Source organism: Phascolarctos cinereus, unplaced genomic scaffold (genome assembly GCF_003287225.1).
Source record: "Phascolarctos cinereus isolate Bilbo 61053 unplaced genomic scaffold, phaCin_HiC Scaffold_9;HRSCAF=440, whole genome shotgun sequence".
Taxonomy (NCBI): Eukaryota; Metazoa; Chordata; class Mammalia; order Diprotodontia; family Phascolarctidae; genus Phascolarctos; species Phascolarctos cinereus.
In genome coordinates, this window is record NW_027556402.1 from 157,914,995 (window position 1) to 157,931,131 (window position 16,137).

At 35.8% G+C, this 16,137-nt stretch overlaps 1 protein-coding gene across 8 annotated transcripts in view; it reads right to left on the minus strand.

The window, feature by feature from the left end:
* Positions 1 to 16,137, minus strand: part of KLHL5 (kelch like family member 5) — a 124,492-nt gene that overhangs the window by 35,065 nt on the left and 73,290 nt on the right. For all 8 annotated transcript variants that reach the window (XM_020991707.2, XM_078148606.1, XM_020991650.2 and 5 more), the window contains exons 5-6: positions 8,691 to 8,903; positions 1,823 to 2,009 (exon numbers count right to left, since the gene is read on the minus strand). In XM_020991707.2, coding sequence (XP_020847366.1) covers positions 1,823 to 2,009; positions 8,691 to 8,903 — 400 coding nt within the window. The remainder of the gene's footprint in view (positions 1 to 1,822; positions 2,010 to 8,690; positions 8,904 to 16,137) is intronic.

Below are 16,137 nucleotides of genomic sequence, written 5' to 3' on the forward strand. Positions count from 1 at the left end.
GACTTTGTCCTTACACTAAAGATTACAGTAAAAAGCCATTTTCTTGGTAATGGCCAAGCAATTTAAAGATGGAGGTCACTAGGAATAGTATCTTCATGCCATCCTTTATTATCCTGCACACCTAACTAGTTTTAATTGCTTCTCACCATTTCTTGCTTTATATCCCTGAACCCACCAAAAAAGTCTTCCTTGTCTTCAAAATTATGACATAGATAAGTGTACCTTTGGCTGGAAAGGCCCACCTGGGATCACAGAACAGACCCTGGCATCACCCTGTTAATGAACCTTCAGAGTAGTACATGTTATCAGTGTACTTTTACTGAATATTCTTAGTTGTTGAACAAGAAACTTTCAGCATTCGCACTAAATAAAATAACACATCTGAGTTTGCTCCAACTAGGAAATAATCATGTTTTCCTAATACGCCCAAATCTACCTGGCAAACATGTTTGTGAGGAAAGGGAAGGAGAAAAGTAAAAGCTGGAACACAAAATAAGTTTCTAGATCACCAAAAATCACTGCCCCTTGTTAAAGTGTTTCAGGTTCCTTACTTTCCTTGGTAATATCATAGTTAATAACTGATACTTTATAGCTGTATCCTCAACTCTGCCCTACTTGATATTAATAAGCGCATCTAACAACTGAAATCTTTCTCTTGATTCAACACTGTGAACCTGAAGGAGACAGTAAAATCTCTGCTCTTTAATGGTTGTCTAATTCCCTACATCTTGCAGGCAAAGCTTTTAATATGAAGAGGGATTGCCTCCAAGGAGGTGTTGCTGAGGGAACATGAGAATGGAAGATGACTTAATTTGATAGGACAGCTGGGATTCTGGAGTTGTGACTTTGACCCTTCTTGTCACTCTCTTGCCTAAAAAAGGAATTGAGAGTTTTCTTTTTCTCTCCTCTCACTTCTGTCTCTGGACAAGATGGGCAGCCTCTGGGCTACATTCATGGCTTTCTACTTTCAAGCAGCCAGGAGGAAGTAGTGGTCTGACTTTGCAGTCTAGTCTCCCATTTCTCTCCCTCTGTCCCAGAAGCTGAGAAGTCAATGTGCATTTGAGTTCCACTGGTTTTTAGTATAGATAATGAGAGATAATAATAGGATGTCTCACAACAAATCTCAGAGGTGGGTGCTATCATTATCTTCATTTTACAAATGAGAGTATCTGAGGCTGCATTTGAACTTGGGTCTTACTGACTCCTAGTCTAGTGTACTATCCATTGAGTCCTGCCCATGCCCCCAGGATCAATTGTAATCCTTTATATAGAAATAACTGTGTGGCTATATATTTCTAAGACTGCATGTCTGTCATACAGAAGTTATTACTGATAGATTTGCATGTTGCTGATCTGATGCTTCCCCTAACAGTTCATATTCTTGGTAGTTCAATTTATATTATACTGATATGTCTCTCTAATAAATATCTTTCCCTCTGGGGCAAGACTGTGCAATTCTTTTGGGGGTACAGTTTTGTAGGTATATTAAGCCTAAGGCTAAAAGAACTCACAGTAGTACTGGAAATAGATATGGAAATATGGAAGACTCAATTCTTCATAATATTTGGGATAATATTTCCTCTCTTTGCTCAGTTCCCTTAACACCTTTGTATTTTATATTTTGATCTTTGGAAAGCATACAGTGAACATTTTCCCATTCAGATTTCCACCTCTCTTTATTGGTTAGGTATTATTATGTAACTAGTTGCCTGAGGGAAGGAGGCTTAGATTTATTGATAAAGCAATTATCAATCATATGCTAATACGGAATAAGCATTTGTTTTCTTTGTTCTATAAAATAAAGGCGCCTTCTTCATAATACCTTTAGTTGAATCCATTCCTCCAACTGCAAATAATGTGCCAACAGTTGACTTTCTAGGTTTTGTGCGAGGACTTTGTAACATCGGTCGTCTCTCTGGCAACAAATGGTATTTCATTGCTTCCATAATAAGCTTCTGACATTCAATGTCATCCCGAAAGAGTACATTATTTTCCATGTCAGCAAGGAACTAAAAAAAAAAGTATAACAAATGACAAGCAAATAAAAAGAAATATGTAATTGACAAAAAAATGTCATGCCCTATTTTAAAGTATACAAAGCCAAACACGCATTTTGTAAAATGAAAAGAGGCTCAAATATGCAATATTTTCCAAATTCACAATTTAAATCTTTTCAGAAAAGCGATAATTGGGGAAGATGTTACAAGGGAAGTCTGATTTGAGTACAATGTATTTAAATGATTTCTGTCAAATATTCCTCCGTTAATACTTTTTCTCCCCATCAAAAAAAGAGAGGAGGAAGAACATTTAGCTTTACTATTCAAAAGCTCCAAGGAAAAACCTCTGAACTTTCTTGGTAAGTGCTAACCCATTGTATTTCACCACATAATCGTCGCAGATTTTATGCCAATTTTTTGCAAAAAAAGGGGGTGTGATCATTATGTGAAGTTTTTTTAAAAAGTGTACCAGTATTACTTAAAAATCATTTATTACTAAACTGTCTTTGGTGCAAGATTAGGATGCACAGAATACTCATGAATATACACTAAAACTGAATACTGACAATGCACCTACACTGAGAATTCTAGGCTCATCCCTCACAATGTGCAAGAGATAAATGCGTATTCATATGCCACTGGTGAATAGATTGCTACTCTGTTTACCTTTTTAGTGGCGAGATGAACAGAATTATACCAAGCAACAATTACATGATGAAAGGCTACAAATCAATTTTTGGAGTGAAAAAAAAACCAAACAGGATGCAACAATCAATTATGTTGGTGAAATATGGTAAAATGGCACCTATTGATTTCTTAAGAGGGGGAAGGGTAGAAAACTCCAAATGTGAAATATTCTAAGAAATAAAAAACTCCTATATACATACTTAAATGAGAATTGGGTAAGATGGCTACTGAAGTCCCTTTTAATTCATACTCTGCGATTGTGTGATACTAGCTACAGCTTAAGGAAATTCAATAAAATACCAAGAACGGAGCTTGTAGGGTCTGGTGGGTGATGGTCTAAGGGAACTTAGGGAACGTACTCCCAGATATGCTCCTAGAATGAAGATTCTAAAAGTGAGTGCTAATTCAATTCAATTCCAACAAGAGAGAACAGTTCCATGGAAGTCAAGGGAGCACAGAGAATATGCAGGAAGAAGGGCTGATCAACAGTATTAAAATCTACAAGAATGGGTATAAGGCAGGAGCTCAGCTCCAGGCAGGCTCACACTGGATTCAGCCAGACTAAGGGAAGACAGTGGAGATGTAGATAAGAGGTCTATCTTTATTCTCGTGGTGGCAGGTCAATACAAGGAGTGGGAGCATTCACACCTACTGACCAGTGCTTTTTATATATAAAGAAACACCAAAGAAGGCAGCATGCTAACAATAAGCCCTGAAGTTTTACATTGTCTTTGGTTACATAATGATGTGCCATGGCGCAAGCACACTGTTAATGTTTATGGGCCGTGGATCCTGGCTGCCTGTATCAAACTTGATCCATGCCACAACCAATGGTCAAGGTGGATAAGGACTGAGTAAAGTCCATTGGACTTGTCAATTAAGAATTCATCCGCAACTCTGGAGAATTTCATTTTGGTTGTGTGGTGGGTTCAGAAGCTAAACTGAAAAGGTTTCAGAAGTTAGTTGCAAGGAAGTGTAGACTATTTTTTTCTAAGGAATTGGCAGTAAAAGAGAAAACACAAGATAAGATGATAGCTCAAGGGCACAGCATCTCACTTTAGTAGTTTTTTTTTTTTAAGATGGAGATGAACATTTGTGTAGGATGAAAATTACTTTAAACAAGAAACGATTGGGGGCAGCTAGGTGGCATAGTGGGGGCAGCTAGGTGGAGCACTGGCCCTGATGTCAGGAGGACCTGAGTTCAAATCTGGCCTCAGACCAAACACTTGACACTTACTAGCTGTGTGACCCTGGGCAAGTCACTTAACCCCAATTGCCTAAAAGCAAAAAAAAAGAAAAGAAAAGAAAAGAAATGATTATTATATGGTTCCATTTTATGATAGCAATAGTTATACTGACTCAGAATTTCTGACCAGACGAGGTGAAATCAGATTGAGCTTTAGTTAGTTTTGTCAGCTGACTGTGGGATTTTATGCCCTATATGTGGGCTTCATCACTCTCTTTTGTTCTTCATTCTGTGGTTTTTAAGAATGGATATTACTCCAAGGAAACAGGCAATACTGGAAGCTATTAAAGAGCACACTTCAATGACTATTTAGGGATAGTGCAGTGGCTGTTGGGGTAAAGTGAGGTACCTCTTCTCCTTGCTAAAGGGCAACTGTTCTACGTGTGTACTTGATCTCATCCTTTCCTGTCTTTTTCTACAGACTGCAACTTCAAACATCTCCTCTTTCTCTAGCTCTTAGTCACGTGTGTGTGTGTGTGTGTGTGTGTGACAGACTCCTTTGACAGCTTAGTGATGCCTATTGACTCCTTATCAAAATGTTTTTTTAATTAAAAATTGAAGGAAACACTAAATTTTAGTCAGAAGTTAGCAAAAATTAAGATGTCATTTTTTTCTCAATCTGTAATTCTCAAATCTACCTATTCTGACGAAACCTCTCTGCTTGACCTGTAATCTCACACCTCCAATTGCCTTTCAGACATCTCAAACTGATGTCGAGCAGATATCATGTTTGAACATGTCCAAAACCAAACTCACTATCTTCCCTCCTTAACCCTCTCCCCCTCCTACTTTCCCTATTACTTTAATTTTTTAATTTTATTTTTAGGCAATTGGGGTTAAGTGATTTGCCCGGGGTTAAGTAACTTGCCCAGGGTCATACAGCAAGTAAGTGCCAAGTGTTTGGTCTGAGGTTACATTTGAACTCAGCTCCTCCTGACTCCTGAGGCCCATGCTCCATCCACTGCGCCACCTAGCTGCCCCTCCCAAGGGCAACACCACCCTCCTAGTCCCTTAGATCCACAACCTAGGAGTCATCCTGGACTCCTCACTATTTCTCACTCCTCATATCCAAGCTGTTGCTAAGGCCTGTTGATTTCACATACTGCCACCACTCTAGTGCAGGCCCTCATCACCTCTTGCCTAGATTATTACAACAGCATGCTTGTGGGTCTGCCTGCCTCAAGTCTCTCCCCACTCCAATCTGTCCTCCAGCTACCAAACTAATTTTCCTAAAGCACAGGTTCTACCATGTCACTCTCCTATGCAATAAACTCCAGTGGCTTCCAATCACCTCCAGGATCAAATACAGTATCCACTGTTTGGCATTCAAAGCGCTTTATAACCTATCCTCGTTCCACCCTTCCAATCTTCTTATGCCTTCCTCCCTACTACTCTTTGGTGCAGTGACAATGGCAAACAAGACACTCCATCTCTTGATTTCATTATACTTCCTGCAAAGATACCAAATAACTATGCAGTTCACAGCAGTAAGGGATGGGGACGGGGATTGTAATTTCATTGTTGGAAGAACTCTGAGATAATAAAATTCCTCCTTCCATAGCAACCCTCTTGCAACTTATAGTCTTTAGAAAGTTGCCTAAAGCACTGATAGGTTAAGGGAATTGCCCAGGGTCACACAGCCAAGATGTCTGAGGTGGACTTGAACCTTGTCTTCCTGGCTCCTAGGCTAGCCTTATATCCATTATGTCACACTGCCCCTAGTGATCATATTTATTCACAATTTGATAACACAGAAGGTCTATGCAAGTCTCCCAAAAGTAAGTGAAAGAAATGGCACAGTTTAGAAAATGAGCACAGTATGCCAAAAGCTAATTGCCAAATTAAAAGTTAAATCCCAGTACCAAATGCCTGAACATACATTTTGAGTTTAATTGCTTTGTGATATTTTCTATTCATGTGAAAGATTGTTATGACCCATTAAAAATATGAACTAAATTAAATTTGAGATTAATGTCCACATTCATCACATTAGGTTTGGTAAATGTAATTAACATGGCTCACTTTAAACAAAAAATAAAATGGGAAAAATGGTAAGAAAAAACTGCTATGAGTAATAACAATTGTTATTATATAAACTATGTGGGCCTCAGTCAATTCTCCTGAAATCAACTTTCCTAAGGCCAGTTGGAGAAACACTGAGAGAAATTTGCCAATACACACCAAAATACACCAAATATACCAAAATATAAACTTTCTAGCCTGTAGGCAATGCCTCTAAAATTTGTTTATATAAAAAATTCATAAATCAAATTTAAAAATCAGGAATTAAAATAAACAGAGAAGACAGAAACCAATGTTTCACGTTACAGTGCTTGAGATAGCAAGACACACTTAAAAGACACTTTTGCCCATATTCAAATCCTACTTGAATCAGTCCTTTTCTGTAACTTTATGTATTATAAAATAATGGCAAATCATAAAAAGAAAAACATCTTGAAAGCAGAAGCAAAATATTTAATCATTAATTTATTCCCACCTTCCAGTAAAACCAAAGATACAGGCCTTATTATATGCATATATATACATATATTATATTATATGCATATGTCTCTTAATTTTATCCCAATAAATGTGCCTGTATATGTTATGTAACGTAGATAGTCAGAATGTTCCACTAATACCCTGGTAATGTCAAGAGAAATTGAGGAAGAAAAAACAAACAAAAAACCCAAACAAATTGAGGGTCTCCAGCATGTTGGGTGGATTCCCTGTGGTGAATTTATTGAAAGATATGGATAAGAGTCACACAGATTGGGCAGGCATGGAATGCATTGCTTTCTGTTTTGTTAGAAGGAACTTCTAAATCAATGAAATTAAAAATCTATTTGAGTATTGAGTTAAATGAGTTAAAGATGGATAAATGTCTACAAAATATCTAGTCATGGTGACTAAAATGCAACATATCCCAAACTAGGCTCATCACTCTTTTCTTGAAATATGCACTTTTTTTCTGACTTCACTATTTTTTTCCATTGGTACCACCATTCATCCAGTTTCTGATTTATGAAAACTTGGAATTGTTTTTGAATTCTTCCTTCTCCTTCATGTTTTATATTCATGCTGTTACCAAATTCTGTGGATTTCAAATCTGGAGTATTTTTCTCATTTCTATTTCTACTGCCATTTTACAAGAATAGGTTTTCTTTACTATCCCTCTTTCCAATCCCCTTTACGTCTCTTAAAAGGTCCCCCTAGAGCAAGGATTCTTACCTTTTTGTGTAATAGGTCCTTTTTGGCAGTCTGGAGAAGTCTATGGATTCACTACTAGAATAATTTTTTAAATGTATAAAATAAAATACATAGGATCACAAAGGGAAAAATGTGTTGAAATGCAATTATTAAAATATTTTTTAAACTCACAGACCTTAAGAATCATTTCTCAAAAGAACCATGGATTTAGTGATGGAATAGACCTTACAGACCATACATACCTCATTTTACAGATGAGGAAAGCAGGGTTCAGAAAGGTTAAATGACCTGCCCAAAATCATTCAGGTAGCAAGTGGCAGACTTGCTTAGACCCCAGGCTGTCTGACTCCAGAGCCAATACTTTTTTTTCCCAAATCCACCCCTCATCCCTGCTGCCTTTCCAAAATCACCAAGTAACTTAGAACAAACCTAGATTTATCTAAGTAGTTTATGGAGCTATGGAACTCTAGCTAAAGACATACGGCACGGGCTTGAAGTGGCTATGGTATATCCAGATACCTGCCCTGTATGCCTTAAGTTACATTTCATATTTCCAATCCCCATGATTCTTGACAGCATCACTCCTCTGCTCTTCCCCTACCAACTTGTCGATATTCATATCAGAATCTAGTTAGGATGTTAAAATTTGATTTTCAATCCTATAGGAAACATAAAAAATTCTTCCCTTCTAAGTAGCAGGAATAGCACACAGAAATAGTCTCTTTGTTCCTTGTTCTCAGATTTATTCATAAAGAAACTCAAGAAATAAGTGACTTTAAAATATAGAACTGTGAATTCATAGTCAGGATAGATTAAAAGAACAGGATCTTACCATACAGATTCTTCCCAAAACGCATCACTGCTACTAGTCTCTATTAAGCAAAAATATAATTGTTTCCCCACAAATAGTAGGAACAGTAAATAATAACCTTTTATATAATGCAAATTAATAAACACTGCTAACGCTTTATAAAAAAGTACAAAAAATACAATCTGGAGGTTACAAGCATTGATCTTATTGAGCTTCTAGAAAAGTTTAGGGTTACTAAAATGTCAGCTTAAATTAGTTTGGGGCAACAATTTTTTTGCCTCATAATCTGGAGTAGGAAAAATGTAGTGTCCCAAAAGTCTTAGCATATTTCTAAGCTGTTAAAGCTACTAAAGCTTAGAACTGCCCTAAGACTTCGGGGATACCTTGTAAATGAATAAGCATAAAAATATAATTCCTATGCACAGGCATAAACCTACTCAGAGTACCCAATAATTCTTATTGTAGGAATTGGTTTGAAACAGAGTCAAGTAACACGACTAAAAGTCTCATTTTACAAAAGCTAGGCTCCTGTATCTTCTGGATTTGCTTTTGAGCAAAAACACTGTTTTCTTAATTCTACCATCCATTCACCACATTCAATTAACATTGAATTGTACGTAAATAAATATCTCACCTGTTAGGACAGGCAATTAAATCAGTATAGACTTGTAGATACTAATACAATTAACAAAACAGGTGCTTAAGGTATGATAAAGTTATAAAACATTTTAATGCTTACCTGTGGAGCAAGAAGAGGTAGCCTAATGTAAGCCAAAAGTTTGCTTAGATCTTTTCGTCTCTGCTCTAAATCATGACGGACCCATGTAAGTAGTGCATTTAGTATTGTCTCTTCATTAGGTATATTCATATCATCGCTTGCTAGAAGCTTTGCAATTTCACTAGCTGGTAATAATACAAATTCTTGGTTTCTAATGACTTCCATGAAGTGCTCCTGAAGAAAAAAAATTAATCATATAGACTTCTAAAAATATTCTTCCTGATACTGCAGCTTATTTAATAGAAACCTGAAGTTTCTGAAAACGATTTAACAGAAACACCACAGTATAATTTATCCTTTAAGCCTTTCACAAAGTAAATTATTGTATACAAGGAAATAGAGTGAAAATAATAAACTTCTTCAATTTTTTTGCTTTACAAGTAAGATTAAACATAGACTAGCTTGAATATATTTTGTAATTGGATAGCAGCATTTAGGCACCACTCTCCCTCAGGAAGGGGATGACCCAGTAGAACTTGTGGAGAAAGATATGAACCCTTTGCGTTTACTTCCTTTCCTTATAAGCTAGAATGTTTTTGAGAAGTCTTTTAAATTTGGGCTTTTCCAAGGTGATTACCCACTATTTTTTAGAAACCTAGAACCAAACTGTGGATGTGTTGATAGAATTTAGAGCAGTTTAGAACAAACTTGAAAGCAAGTTTGTCCTAGGAATTTGTATATGTCATAATTTACATATGGAACTCATTGGATCTGTCTGATGTCCAGCCCTTAGCATAGTGGCTGGAACACAGTAGGCATTTAAGAAATGTTTATTGACCTAAGTAAGGCTGACCCAAAGGATGGCTCTGGAATGGGGATCTGGATTCCGAAGTGTTCTGGAGAGACGATAACAAAAGGTCTGACCTCACATTGGAACCAAGTGACTAGGGTTGTTGTATACCTTATAGTAAGATATAAATGCCCTTAAGTCTGAAGAGTAGCCTTCCCTGAACTATTTAATAAACCATCTCTGAGAAGAATAAAATTATATTTTCACTCTGCAAAGGTACTAGTGTTAATACACCAACTAATAATGTAATTACTATAATCCTTTCGTTTTGTTAAAAAAAACCCCCAACAATTTAACCTCTACTTTTCTTCTAATTCCCCTATATATCCCCTATATATATATCCATTTACCCTTGTCTCAGCACATAGTTTTACTAAAAAGGTCAGTTCTTTGCACACAGTATTGTAGATACTTAAAAAATGTTTGTTGAATTGAAAATGTCAGCCTGTTTAGATGGCAGTTAAGAATAAAGAATGTAAATAATATGCCATCTGAAATAGATTTAAGGTTAATATCATCTGTGTATTATAGCTATCTCTACCTATGCATTATCGTTAGTATCTATGTATTACAGCTTGTTTAGGTAATAATCCAAAATACTTCTGTTGGTCCAGTATTCCTTTCAGTTATAGTTTATTTGTCTACTGATCAACTGATACCTGTCTATGTATACAGATATGTACTGTTCACCACTGACTACTATGGGGACATCAGGCCAAGTGAAATATTTTGAAGTATTATACTAAACTAGGATGACTACAAAATATGTAGATAGTTTATGTCTACAACCATATGTTTGTGTATGCATATACACATACACACTCAGCCTTTTAAAAAGGAAAAAAAGCACAAGCAAGCACACTAATTGAAAAAATCAGATTTTGAATCACTGTAGCTTATTAAAATTTATATATTTAATTAATTTCAAATGTTTAACATTGACAAAAATATACCATTATAAACTAATTTGAAGATTAAAAAAAGATACAAAGCAATGAAAATAAGATTTAGAATATTATCTAACAATATACTATTCCAAGAGAAAATGTTGAAGCGTGGCTCCCTTACATTAACAATATGAAGTTAATGGTAATGGCTCAAAAATCACCACAGAAAAAGACAAGGACTTTGGTTTTATAAAGAGATGGCAGCAAGAGTCTAATAATGTCTTTTGCCAGTAAAATAAAAGAGAGAAGAATTTATCCTCAATTTTCTATCCAAAGGCATACTTAAATTATACTTGGGCTTTTAATTTTATAACATGATCTAATGTTTTATGAACACTATGATTTTATGATATTTTATGTATTACTATACACAGAAATTTTATTAATTTTACCCTATATATCCTAACAATCTGAAGAATATGATTAAAAAGTGGTAAAGATAAAGAGCAGAGACATTTAGGAAACTTGTCCAGGTTAAGTCAAATACTAAACATGCATGACAATTGTAACTTGAAGTACACGTAGACATATTTAACCATATTCCTTAAATGATAAATGGACCAACAATAATAACAATGCTAAGCTAACACTGATAAAGCACCTTAATAAAGTGCTTTATATATGTTATCTCATTTGATCTTCACAACAACCCTATGAGGTAGGTGTCATTGTTACAGTTATTTTACCTATAAGGGAACTGAGCTGAGAGAAGTAAACTGACTTGTCCATGGACACACTGCCACCAAGCATCTAAGGCAGAATTTGAACTTAGATTTTTATGACTTCAACTTCAACATGTTATCTACTACACAAGCTGCCTCTGCAGTAAAGTACTGATTAGTTTTAGTAAAGTAGCATCTTACTTAAATATTTTATATATAAAAGGTATTCAAAGCTCTCCTACAAAATCATCTTTATGTAGCACTGATGGAAATTATGCAACATTTTCAAATGACATTAATGGAAACTGTTCATTAAGAAACAGGCTTTTTTAGTACAGCCGTACCATCGGAGATTATTCAGTAATAGATCTCATTGTTTTGGGGAAATGCCCATTCCAGCTGAACTGTTGGTTTTAAAATGGAACTTACATAAGTGAAAATTGGCTATTCAAGAGCTTATAAAAAACATGACACATTTTATTAGGGAAAAATATCTCAAAAGAACTGGTTAAAAATTATGCAGCTATTTATTTATTATTTTGGATGTGTCTGAGTTTTAAAATTTTTTCAACTAACAAGCTTTCTCTTCTTCCTGCTTTACTCCCTCTGCCCAAATGAACAACAGAAAAGAAAAATAAAGCCCTCATGACAAATATGCCTAGTCTAGAAAAGCCATTTCTTGCATTGGCCAAGTTCAAAAATGCATGCATGTCTCATTCTTAATCGAGTCCATTCCCTCATCTGTGAGGAAATGGGTAGTTGAATTCATCTTCAGACCTCTGGAATTGTGGTTTGTCACTGCATTGATCAGAGTTCTCAAGTCTCTCAGTAATGATGCTACTCTATAAATTGTTCTGGTTCTGCTCACTTCATTCTGCATTAGTACGTATAGGTCTTCCCAGTTTTCTCTGAAACCATCTACTTTCCCATTTCTTATGTTACAATAATATTCCATTATATTCTTATACTATAATTTGTTTGGCCATTCCCCAGTTGATAAGTATACCCTTAGTTTCCAGTTTTTTGCTATTATAAAAGTACATATGGGCCCTTTTCCTCTTTTTTTTTTTTCTGAATCTCTGGTATGTAGATTTAGTTGCGGCATCACTGAGTCAAAGGGTATGACTATTTTAGTTACATTTTGAACATAATTCCAAATTTGGCTGGACCAATTGAAAGTTACACCCATAGTGCATTACTGTTTGTCCACAGCTCCTCTAACATGTGTTATCTTTGACAATTTGATGGGTAGAACTTCAAAGTTACTTTAATTTTCATTTCTCTAATTATTGGTAATTTGGAGCATTTTCTCATATGGTCATTGATAACCTGAATTTCTTCCTTTGAAAACTGCCTGTTTATATCCTTTGACAAAGCAATTTTGACTCTTCCATCAAATGGAACTAGATTTTTACACATCTAGAACTGGATGTCCAATAGACATTTTAAACTCAACATGTCTAAAACCAAACTCATTACCTTTCTCCCTAAACACTCTCCCTCTCTCATCATTTTCCTATTGCTGAAAAGGGTAATACTATCCTTCCAGTCCCTCAGGCTCACAACTTAGGTGTTATCCTCAACTCCTCTATTTCTCCCCCTCAATATCCAAGCTGTTGCCAAGGCCTGTCAATTTTACTGATGCAACAACATCTCTCAAATATGTCCCCTTTTCTCCTCTGACACTGCCACCACTCTGGTGTAGATCCTCATTTCCCAAGGTTTGGACTATTTCAATAGCTTTCTAGTGGGTCACCCTGATTCATCCCTACCCACTCCAATCTATCCTCCACTCAGCCACCAAAATGACTTCCCTAAAGTCCCAACTAAAATCCCATTTTCTATAGGTAGTCTTTCTCAACCCTCTTAATTTTAGTGCCTTTCTCCTTTTTTAATTATTTCCTATTTATCCTGTACATAGCTTGTTTGTACACATTTGTTTGCTTGTTGCCTCCTCAGTTGGTTTGTGAGCTCCTTGAGGACAGGGACTATCTTTTGGCTGTTGTTTCATCTCTAGCACTTAACACAGTGCCTGATAGTAGATATTTATTGTTTATCAACTAACTTAAATATGTCCTACCTTTAAAGGGATGTAATGATATGGTTAACCTTATACTTCAATATTTCAGGACACTAAGATTTCATTTTGGGCAGCTAGTTGGTATAGTGGCTAGAGTGCCAGGCATTAAATCAGGAAGACTCATCTTCCTGAGTTCAAATCTGACCTCAGACACTTGCTAGCTGTGGGACCCTGGGCAAGTCACTTAATCCTGTTTGTCTCAGTTGTTCATCTGTAAAATGAACCAGAGAAGGAAATGGCAAACCATTTTAGTATCTCTGCCCAAAAATCCCCAAAAGGGGTCACAAATAGTCGGATATGACAAAAATGACTGAACGACAAAAAAGATTTCATTAGTACAGGTATTTTCTCTGCTAATGCAATTAGCAACCCTATGTTTAAGAATTGATATGGCTGTATACTTAGAGAATCCTAGAGAATCAAGTAAAAAACTACTTGAAATAATAAACAACTTTAGCAAAATTGCAGGCTATAAAATAAACCCACATAAATCATCAGCATTTCTATATATTACCAACAAAGCCCAACAGCAAGAGATAGAAAGAGAAATCCCATTTAAACTTACTGTAGACATTATAAAATATTTAGGAGTCTACCTCCCGAAACAAACCCAGGAACTCTATGAACACAATTACAAAACACTTTTCACACAAATAAAATCAGATCTAAATAACTGGAAAAACATCAGCTGCTCATGGGTAGGCCAAGCTAATATAATAAAAATGACAATCGTACCTAAATTAATTTACTTATTCAGTGCCATACCAATCCCAAACTACCAAGATATTATTTTATAGAGTTAGAAAAAATAATAACAAGATTCATTTGGAAAAACAAAAGGTCCAGAATATCAAAGGAACTAATGAAAAGAAATGCAGGGGAAGGTGGCCTAGCAATTCCAGATCTTAAATTGTATTATAAAGCAGCAATCATCAAAACTGCTTGGTACTGGCTAAGAAATAGGGAGGTGGATCAGTGGAATAGGTTAAATATGCAAGACACAGTAGTCAATGACTATAGTAATCTATTATTTGATAAACCCAAAGACCCCAGCTTCTGGGATAAGAACCCACTCTTTGAAAAAAACTGCTGGGAAAACTGGAAAAGAGTATGGCAGAAACTAGGCATAGACCCAAATCTCACACCATATACCAAAATAAAGTCAAAATGGGTTCAGGACTTAGATATAAAGGCTGATACCATAAGTAAACTGGGAGAACAAGGAATAGTTTACCTATCAGATCTATGGAGAACAGAAGAATTCATGACCAAACAGGAGATAGAACATTATGAAAAGCAAAATGGATAATTTTGATTACATTAAATTGAAAAGTTTTTGCACAAACAAAGCCAATGCAACTAAGATTAGAAGGAAGGTAGAAAATTGGGAAAGAATTTTTACAACCAGTCTCTCTGATAAAGGCCTCATTTCTAAAATATATAGAGAATTAAGACAAATTTATAAGAACACAAGCCATTCCCCAATTGATAAATGGTCAAAGGATATGAACAGACAGTTCTCAGATGAAGAAATTAAAGCCATCTATAGTCATATGAAAAAATGCTCTAAATCGTTATTGATTAGAGAAATGCAAATCAAAACAACTCTGAGGTACCACATCACACCTATCAGATTGGCCAACATGACAAAACAGGAAAATGATAAATGTTGGAGGATGTGGGAAAATTGGAACACTAATACATTGTTGGTGGAGTTGTGAAATGATCCAACCATTTTGGAGAACAATTTGGAACTATGCCCAAAGGGCTAAAAATGTGCATACCCTTTGATCCAGCAATAGCACTGCTAGGGCTATATCCCAAAGAGATCAAACAAATGGGAAAAGGACCCACATGTACAAAAATATTCATAGCAGCTCTTTTTGTGGTGGCAAAGAATTGGAAATTGAGAGGATGCCCATCAATTGGGGAATGGCTGAGCAAGTTGTGGTATATGAATGTAATGGAATACTATTGTGCTATAAGAAATGATGAACAGGCTGACTTCAGAAAAACCTGGAAAGACTTATGGTCTGATGCTGAGTGAAGTGAGCAGAACCAAGAGGACTTTGTATACAATAACAGCCACATTATGCAATGACTAAGAATGTTAAACTGAACCCTTCTCAGCATTACGAGGATCTAAGACATCTCCAGAGGCCTCGGGATGGAAAATGCTGTCCACATCCAAAGAAAGAACTATGGAAGTCGAATCGCTCTCACTTATTTTTACCTTCTGTTGAGTTTTGTTTCATCTTTCTGATGGTTCCTCCTATTAGTTTTAATTTTTACTTACAACTTCACTAATGTGAAAATATGTTTAATGGGTATGTAAATGTAAAGCCTACATCAGATTGTGTGCCGTCTTGGGGAGGGTGGGGGGGGAGGAAAAGGGAGAAAAAATTTTAACTCAAAAGTATATGGAAGTGATTGTTGATAAATCAAAATAAATTAATAAAATTAAAAAAAAATTGATATGGCTGAAAAATTCAGTCCAGTGGCCAACTTTGTAACGGAGCTTTTCTGAGCTTAGGTTTATTCTCAGACAGCAGACACAGCATATCCCTAAGGAAGTACTTGAAGCTTTTCCAGCTTAGTAGCTTAGCCTTTCAGGACTTAGGTGCATTCCTGTGCCATGATGAGATACTGGAGTAAGACTTTGGTGGAGGCAATGTGTCATTAAAATTTTAGAGCCAGAACAAACTTTTAAGAATACAGAGTATAATCCTTTCATTTGAGGAGAGATTAAATGGCTTTTCTGAAAGCCAATTAGTAGTAAAGGTAGGAAAAAAATCCAGAGATCTCTTGACTCCCAGTTCACATGACAAAAGAATGCATTATCATCTCAATATCCATTATTGCATGACCCATGCACATCCTGAGTATCATTTTCATACCTCAATTGACAGGAAATGCCACCTATGCTTTA